Source organism: Netta rufina (assembly GCF_964035555.1).
Source record: "Netta rufina genome assembly, chromosome: 27".
Lineage (NCBI taxonomy): Eukaryota > Metazoa > Chordata > Aves > Anseriformes > Anatidae > Netta > Netta rufina.
The window spans coordinates 2,201,350-2,210,283 of record NC_140151.1 but is presented as its reverse complement, the minus strand read 5'-3'; the positions used below and the strand labels follow the sequence as shown (position 1 = coordinate 2,210,283).

The 8,934-nt window shown below is 60.9% G+C and overlaps 1 protein-coding gene across 1 annotated transcript; it reads left to right on the top strand.

Moving 5' to 3' along the window:
* The first annotated feature begins 360 nt into the window (after positions 1-360).
* Positions 361-8,687, top strand: LOC311219192 (uncharacterized protein C2orf42). The gene is made up of 9 exons (XM_084302227.1): positions 361-428; positions 1,320-2,180; positions 3,345-3,455; positions 3,557-3,655; positions 4,887-4,991; positions 6,184-6,291; positions 7,136-7,236; positions 7,324-7,486; positions 7,917-8,687. The coding sequence occupies exons 2-9, from the start codon at positions 1,340-1,342 to the stop codon at positions 8,126-8,128; spliced, it is 1,740 nt and encodes a 579-aa protein (XP_084158353.1). The 5' UTR covers positions 361-428; positions 1,320-1,339; the 3' UTR covers positions 8,129-8,687.
* Positions 8,688-8,934: the final 247 nt, after the last annotated feature.

The following is an 8,934-nucleotide window of genomic DNA, read 5'->3' as shown; positions in this document are numbered from 1 at the left end:
TTTTCTGTCCTACCTCTTGACCAGCCTTCAAAAAAAAAAAGAAAGAAAAATGGAAAAAAAGGAAAAAAAAGAACAAAAAAAGGCAAACCTGAAGCTTGGTCTGTGCTCTTATTTATTTCCCTCTCTCACTGCTCCGGGCGGGCTCTCCCTGCGGGAGGACCTGCCGCTCGGGTCACTTTTTGGGTGGGAAAGCGCCGAAATCGCCCTTTTTCACCCCATTATTAAAGGGCTGCCCCCTCGGTGGGCACTGCGCCTGCGCGCTGCGGCGCGCCTGGAACTACATCTCCCGGCGCCCCCCGCGGCGCGTCACGTGGGCGCGGCGGGCCAATGGGGGCGCGGCGGCGGGCGGGTCGGCGCCATGGCGGAGGCGGGGGGGCGCTGAGCGGCCTCGCGGCGGGCCCGGGCTGGAGCGGGGGGCGCGCGCCCAGGTAACCGAGGGGAGGGGGGGGGCGGGCGAGCGGCCGCGGGGCAGGAAGTGACGTCAGAGGGGCGGGTGGAGCGGCGGGGAGGGCCGCCGGGCTTCCCTCCCCCCCCCCTCCCTCCCGGCGGGGGGCGACGTCACCGCCGTGACGTCACCGCGCGACCTCCTGAGGGGAGGGGCTGAGGGGGGGGGAACAGCCCCTGAGGGGAGGGGGCGCCCGGCCTGCACCAGTGCCTCCCAGTGCAAACCAGTGCCCCGCAGCACCTCCCAGTGCCCCCCAGTACTTCCCAGTCTCCCCCAGTGCCCCCCAGTACTTCCCAGTCTCTCCCAGTTCCATACAGCCTCTCCCAGTGCCCCTAATCTCCCCCAGTACCTCCCAGTCTCCCCCAGTTCCACACAGCCTCCCCCAGTACTTCCCAGTCTCCTCCAGTGCCCCCCAGTCTCCCCCAGCTCCATACAGCCGTCCCCAGTTCCACACAGCCTCCCCAGTGCCCCCCAGTCTCCTCCAGTCCCCCCCAATCTCCCCCAGTTCCATACAGCCTCTCCCAGTGCCCCCCAGCCTAGTGGCTCCCGTCCGGTTTTGGGGTCTGGTGGGGTCAGAATCGCCCTCCCTGGTGGTTTCTGTCCTCTTTTGGGATTTGGTGAGGACAGAGTCGCTATCCCAAATGGCTTCTATCCAGTTTTGGGGTCTGTTGGGGACAGAACCACCTTCCCAAATGGCTCCTGCCCACTTTTGGGGTCTGTTGAGGATGGAGCCGCCCTCCCAACCGATTCCTCTCCGCTTTTGGGATCTCCTGAGCCCACCCCATTTTCCGAGGGCCCTGTAGGTGTCACCAGCACCCCACATCCCCCACGTCCCTTCTGTGACTTCCTCTCCCCGTTTTTCATCCCCTCACAGGTTATTCCCCCTTTGGCAGGATGGAGCCGGCTCCGGCGAGGCCGAAGGCCCCGTCCTTCCTCTCGGACCTGGGCAAGGCGACGCTGCGGGGGATCCGCAAATGTCCCCGCTGCGGCACCTACAACGGCACGCGGGGGCTGAGCTGCAAGAACAAGACCTGCGGCGCCGTCTTCCGCTACGGCACCCGCAAGCAGCCCGGCGTCGACGCCGTCAAGCTCATCACGGGCTCCGAAGCGCAGCTTTATTCCGTGCGCCAACGGGACCGGGGGCCGGATCATCGGGGTTTTGTAGAGCTTGGGGTCTCGGAGGCGGCCGTGCAGCCGGTGGTCGGCCCCGTGGCGCCGCGGTTGGGCGCGGGGCGCTGCCACGTGCCGGCTTGTCTGCAGGCGGCCGCTCAAGGCGTGGTGGAGAAGCAGTGCCAGCACGTCAAGCTGGCCCTGAGCTGCCAAACGGAAGCCACGCCGCTGGCCCTCAAAAGCTCCGTCCTCAATTCGGTGCAGGCTTCCCCCGAAACCAAGCAAACCCTCTGGCAGCTGGCCGCCGAGCCCACGGGGCCGCTGGTGCAGCGCGTCACCAAGAGCGTCCTGGTGGTGAAGTGCGAGGCCAGCCAGAGGCACAGCCTGGGCTACCTGCACGCCTCCTTCGGCCACAAGGTGAGCGCCAAGGCGCTGGCCGAGCACCGCTTCGTCTGCTCCTGCCAAACCCCAAAACCCGGCAAGGGAGGCGCCGGGGGGAAGGAGGAGGCGGCGGCGGTGCCGGCAGCACCGCGCTGCGTTCACTTCTTCGCCTGCATCTGCGCCTTCGCCAGCGACGAGAGCCTGGCGCAGGAGTTCGCTGATTTCCTCGCCTGTGATGCTGGAGGTAGGTGGGGGAGCCACGGGGGGTTTAGGGTTTGGGGCGGTGTCGGGCATTGGGCACACTCGTCGCTGCACCAGGGAGAAGGGAGCATCGTGACCGCTCCCCGTCGGCGCTTTGTTAGCTGGTGCTTTGTTAGATGGCACCTCGGTTGCTGCAAAAAAAATACAAGTAATGAGTTTACTTCAAAAAAACCTACAACCAATGGGTTTGCTGAAAAAAAACCTACAAGCAACGGGTTTGCTTCAAGAAACCCTACAAGTAACAAGTTTGCTTCAAAAAACCCTATAAACAATGGGTTTGCTGCAAAAAAAAAAAAACACCCTACAAGCAAACACCCTACAAGCAACAAGTTTGCTGCAAAAAAACATACAAGCAACAATTTTTTTTGCAAAAGAACCTGCAAGCAACCAGTTTGCTTAAAAAAAAAAAAAAAAAAAAAAAAACACTATAAGCAACATTTTTTTGCTGCAAAATACCCTACAAGCATTGGGTTTGCTGAAAAAAACCGTACAAGCAACAAACCCTACAAGCAACAGGTTTGCTGAAAAAAAAAAAAAACGTACAAGCAATGGGTTCACTGCAAAAACCCTACAAGCAATGGGTTTGCTGCAAAAAACCCTACAAGCAACCAACCCTACAAGCATCAGGTTTGCTGCAGAAGAAGTGTCCTGAAGCACCTGAGAAGTGGTTTCGAGCCCTGCTTGGGGATCAGACCCTAAAAACACGTGTGTGAGGTGGAAATCGTGCCCCAGGCCTGGCTGTGCCCTCAAAAAGCTCTGCCTGGGGCTGGGGAAGGTTTTTGGGGTCCGTCTGGGGAGCCAGGGCACGGCTCCTGGGTTTGGTTCTGGGTTTTTTTGGTGTTTTTTTTACAAGCAGCCCCCCAGGACGTGCAGACCTCAATCACATTCGCTTCGGAGAGCGTCCCCTGCCTGGAAAACAACCCCAACCCCAAACATTTGGGTCCTGGCCCTGCTTCTCCTTCCCCAGCCCTTGTGGGGTCAGCCTGCAGGGCTGCTTGGGGCTGCAGTTACGGGACCACAGGGCGGGTTTGAGCCCCCACAGGGTGGATTTGAGCCCATGGGGGGTGGATTTGAGCCCCCAGCATCATTCCAGCCCACAATGGTGAAGAATTGAGATCATTTTAAGGCCCGATTTCCTCTCCCCTAGGTCTGAAAGGCGTCGCCGTCCCCCCGCTGCTGTGCGGCCCCGAAGCCTCTGCCCTGCAGGCCGGGGAGGCCACCACCAAGCCCAAGAAGAGGAAAAAGGACCCGGCGTGTGGTGAGCACTGGGGCTGGAGGGGCTGAAGGGGGTGCAAGGGGTTTTTGGGGGCCGTGGGGCCGCGGCCTCACTGCCCCCCAACCCTTGGTGTTGCCCCCCAGGGACGCAGGCGAGCGGCCCGCTGCTGGCTCAGGACCCGGCAAGCCTGAGGAGAGGCAGCACGAAGAAACCACCTGTGGCCTCCTCGCTGAAAAGGCAAGGTGAGCCCCGGCCCTCGTTAAAAAAAAAGAAGAAAATTCGGGAGGTGGAAAAGAACCAGGGCCCTGCTCACCCGGCACAGGGTGGGGGAGCTGGCCCGAAATTGGTTCGGCGCCGAGGGACGGTGCTGAGCTGCTCCTCGGTGGATTTATTCGTGCAGAGAGCTTTGGGAAGGTGGCCTGAGGCAGGGATGGGGCTGGCGTGGGCGTCACAGCAATAAAATCCTCATGTGAAGGGGAAAAGAGGGGAATCGGGGCAGGGAAAGGCAGGAGAGGGTTTCTCTTGGGGCACCGCCACTGTCTGCAGCGCCTCTGATGGCTGGAGCTGCTTGAAGGACCCATCCTGGCCAAAACTGGGGCATAATTGGGTTTTTTAGTGGCCAATACTTGTTGAGAAGGAGCCGCCGGGGTCTGGCCTGCCTCTGGGAGGTGCCAGGGGGAAAGGAGACACGGAAAGGAGATGCAACCCGGATAAGGCTCGCTGCCTCGGGGAGATTTTCCTGGGCATGCACGTGCTAACTCTGCTCTCCAGGCAGAAGGCAAAACCATCTACGTGGGTTTGCTGGCTGGCCAGGGCCAAAAGGGTTTGTACAGCGTGGTTTGAACCTTTTTTTTTTAACCTCTCAGTTGTAGTTTTTGCCCAGAAAGTGGTTCTTTCCCCCCCTGCTTTGTTGCCCTTTTTTTTGCTGGGTTGGATTTGCTCTGTTGCTGCCCTCCTTGAGCAGGTGAGCCCCGAAACAGGAGCGAGCATCAACCCCTCTGCCTGATGCCAGGGAGCTTTTTGGACCTCCCAGGACCCTCCAAACCCTGCTCCTGGGGAAGCTACTCCCCCACTACACCGTGGTGCCCAGCCCCTAGCTCTTACTGACCCCAGCCCCTTTATTTTTTTTACCTTTATCTATTTTTTTTAAAGCAGGACGCTGCTTTTAAGCTAACCCTTGTGTTTCTGAGCCCCTGGGACGCCCGATAGAGCGGTGCCCGCTCAGAAAGGTTTCGCTCTGGTTCTTGTCCTCCTGTCTGCTGCCTTTCTGTGTTCTGCTTAACAGAGCCCGTGGCGCCGGCGCCGCCGGGGAACCGGTGAAGGTAAAACGGGAAAAAAAACGAGGAGCTCCCGTGGGGCCGGCCCACACCTCGCTGGGGGGGCCATGGTTCTTTGTTCCTGCCCGTTTCCTTGCTCCTCACACGTGTGTGACGATGGGGACTCTGATTCCCTTCTCTTTTTTTCCTCTCCTAGGCTGTAACCAGCTGCTGGACGAGGCGCAGGTCACCCTGTCCTTCCAAGACTGGCTGGCCAGCGTCACCGAGCGCATCCACCAGACCATGCATTACCAGTTCGAAGGTAAATCAGCCTTCAGGAACCACTGCCCCCGAGCCCCCGGGGCCAGCAGCGTTGTTTCCAGCGCCCTCTTTAAGCAGCCAAGCTCCCGGCAGCATTAAATAACTTTAGCCCAAAGGGAGGCGCGTGCTCTGCTCAGCTCGGAGCCGAGCGTTATTTTTGCCCTGGGAAGTTTCTGTTTGGCTTTGGTTCCTTCCCCGAGCGCGGCGTTAAGCTTAGCAGGAGCTCGCTGCTGCTCCTTGTGCTCGGGGAAGGGAGAAACTCCCTTCGAGGTTATTTATGCGTGAAGAAATTGCCCGGAGCCAAGCCGAAGAGGTGAGGTGAGGTAAGGCGAGGTGCCTCACGTGGCACCGAAGAAATGTTGGGGATCCTCCCTTGCCAGTCCTGAGCCTGCTGCTGCTCTCAGCCCCCCGCGTGCCCTCAGGGCAGGGCTCTGCGTGGTGTGGGGCGAGCTGAGCCCCGTGCACGGGCGGCTGCAGGCAGCAGCTCGCATCTGGGAGCCCAGAGGAGCAGAAGTCAGCAGCGCTGCTTCCTCCGTGGCACTTCCTAAAGCTCTCAGCTGCTGTGCTGGAAGCCAGCTGGGCTCTCCCCAAGCACAAAAACACCCGAAGGAAGGGGTTCTCTCTTTCCAAGCAGTGTAAAAACGCCCCGAGTTGGTCCCAGCAGGCAACCACACACCGCTCTGTGGCAGCTGTTAAGTGCAGGGCTCCTGCAAGGCCTCTGGCCTCCAGCAAGCTGCTGCTGCTGAGCTCCCCTCGCTCACTTCAAGCCCTTTAGGCTGCCCCCAAAGCTTAGGGATTGCATTGACCACAAACCCTACGGGGCAGCTGCTGTGCCCCTGCTGCCCCTCTGCAGACTGGAGCCCCCCCAGAGGGGCTGGAAGCAGCTGGCAGAGAGCACCAGGGGTGGCAGCACGGAGATTTCTGCTGGGAGGGAGGTGGCAGGACCAGGCTCTGCCCAGACGCAGGGCAGGAGGCCAAGGAGGCAAACTGAAACACGAGAAAACGTAGGAAAACATAAGGAAACGCTTCCCTGGTGGTCAGACCCTGGCACGGCTCTTGCAGCCAGCTTGGAGGGCTCCGGTGGTGGAAATCCCAAACCCTGAGCAGGGAACAGAGGTGAATAACCCCGGCTCCCTCCCCGGCTCGCTGCCTCTCGGCCGCTAACCCCTGCCCTCGTGTTTGTGACCGCGCAGGCAAGCCCGAGCCCCTGGTCTTCCACATCCCCCAGGCGTTCTTCGATGCGCTGCAGCAGAGGATTTCCAGCGGGAGCGCCAAGAAGAGGCTGCCCAACTCCACCACAGGTACGACGGGGACTTGCTCACGCAGAGGGAGCTCTCTGTGTGCCTGCTGAGGGAGGAAGAAGCAAGCAGCAGGCGCTTTGCTACCCCTCTCTTTTTTCTGGCAGCTTTTTTTTTTTGGAAGGAGCCCCACAGGGGTGTGAAGCAGCCCCAGGGCAGAGGACACAGGCTAAGCAAGACCTGAGGTATTAGAGCTGCAGGAATAAATGCAGCAGGCACAGCTCGAGGCAGCGGGCCAGGCAGGATTTACTTCATTAAAGCAGTTATTATCGTGCTCTTAATGGACCAGAAGAGTCCACGAGCAAGTGCAGAGCAGCGTGGTTGGGGGCTGTCTCTGAGGCAGGGCAGCCAAAGAGAAAGAAAAAATGAAGTTGCAGCACCGGCCCCATGCTGCAGCTTCCCCCCAGCATTTCGGGGCAGCCCTAACTCCACTTCCTTCCCCACCAGCCACTCCTAGCTCCATTTTCCTCCCCCTCAGGCACCCCCAACTCCATTTTCCTTCCCCCCAACCTCCTCTAGCTCAGTTTTCCTCCCCCTCAGTCCCCACTAAGTGCATTTTCCTCCTCCCCAGCCACCCTTAACTCCGTTTTCCTCCTCCCCAGCCATTCCTAGCTCCGTTTTCCTTCCCCCCAGCCATCCTTAGTTCCATTTTCCTTCCCCCCAGCCACCCCTAACTCTGTTTTTCTCCCCCCAGACCTCCCCTAGCTCAGTTTTCCTCCCCCCCAACCTCCCCTAACTTCACTTTCCTCCCCCCAGCCTCCCCTAAGCGCATTTTCCTCCTCCCCAGCCACCCTTAATTCCCTTTTCCTCGCCCCCAGCCCCCCCTAACTCCGTTTTCCTTCCCCAGCCTTCGTCCGCAAAGACGCCCTTCCCCTGGGGACCTTCTCCAAGTACACGTGGCACATCACCAACATCCTGCAGGTGAAGCAGATCTTTGACACGCCCGAGGTAAGGGGGGACGGAAGGCGCTCCCCGCACCACGCTGCCGCGCGGTAGCCGAGCTCCTGACCTGGGTGCTCCCGTGCTTGCCGGCAGCTGCCGCTGGAGATCACGCGCAGCTTCATCCAGAACCGGGACGGGACCTACGAGCTCTTCAAGTGCCCCAAGGTGGAGGTGGAGAGCATCGCCGAGACCTACGGGCGCCTGGAGAAGCAGCCGGCCATCCGGCCGCTGGAGCTCAAAACCTTCCTCAAAGTGGGTGAGTGGGCAGGGGGCGGCGCAGCCCAGCGCACACAGAAACCCCCCAGGTGCTGGGGAATCCCCCCCACAGGGCACCCCTACAGGGGGGAAACCCCATGAGGAAGAGAGGGGCTCCCTCTGTAGCTGGGGGGCTCCCCCAGACCTCCACACGGGGGGAGTTCCCTCAATAAGGGGCCCCTGCACACCCCAAAAAAGCACTTAGGTACAAGATGAGGTTTTTCTCCAGCCCCTGTTCCCAACAAAAACCACCCTAACGGCCACCTCTGCCTGAAATTGAACACCCACAAGTCGCACATCCCTCCCCCCAAAAAAAAAAACTAATCTAGAAGCCCCCCTGCAAGAACAACACCCCAAAACCCAACCAGCCTCCCCCTGGGACCACAAGGAGAGGTCCCAGGCCCCCCTCCTCACCCTCTTCTCCCCCCCAGGGAACACCTCTCCCACCCAGAAGGAGCCCACCCCCTTCATCATCGAGTGGATCCCCAACATCCTACCTCACTCCCGCATCGGCGAGCTGCGCATCAAGTTCGAGTACGGCCACCACGGCAGCCGCCAGCCCCCTGCCTTCTCCGAGCAGCAGGCGCCGGCGCTGGAGCCAGCGCTGGAGCTCGCCCCGCTCGCCACCATCACCTTCCCCTGAGCCCCTGGGCCACCGGGGCCACCAGGCGGGCAGTGGTTAGCCCGGAAAAGACAAAAAAAAAACAGCAGGGAAGGGCTGGATACCTGCTCGCCCTCCAGCAAGCAGCTGCAAAAAGAAGCAGTCCCGCTCGCCGGGTGCACGCTGCTCCTCGCTGCACCCAGGAATGGCAGGTGGGGGGCTCGAGGGGGGCTGCACCCCAAATATAGGGGTGGCCACACCCAGGGGGGCCCCCCAGCCAAGCATCACCGCCGCCCTAGGGAGTCCTGGCTTCAGTTGGGGTGAGCTGGGGGCTTTGGGGCTGAGCAGGGGCTGGGGGGCACTTGGGGTCCTGGGGACAGGAGGAGACCGGGGTCCTCGCCCCAGCCCCGCAGGGAGAAGAGCTCTGGGACCTGAGCGCAGTGCTCCAGCACCCCCAGACCGTGGGGGGGGCTCCCACCCCATCCCCGTGCCCCCCTCGTTGCCAAAACCTCACAGGCTTGCACCGATCAGGCTGGCACCGCTCACCCTGCTGCAGGACATAGGAAAAAAAAAAATAAGAAAAGGAAATAAAGCACCCATCTCAGGCAGTTCTGATTTTCTTCTGGCTGCCCCTTGCTGCGTAGGCACAGCCCCGTGCTGCTCAGCCCCACAAGGACGGGGCTGCAGCACCCACAAACTCACTAAAGGGGGGCCTGGGGGGCACCCCAGGGCTGCTCTGCTCCCCCCCCAGCCTCAGGAGCTGCCCCTAAAAGAGGGGACCCAGCACCCAAAGCACCCCCCAAGCACCCAGGCAGGGTGGGAGCCCCCCAGCAAGCCCCCAGGGGGTT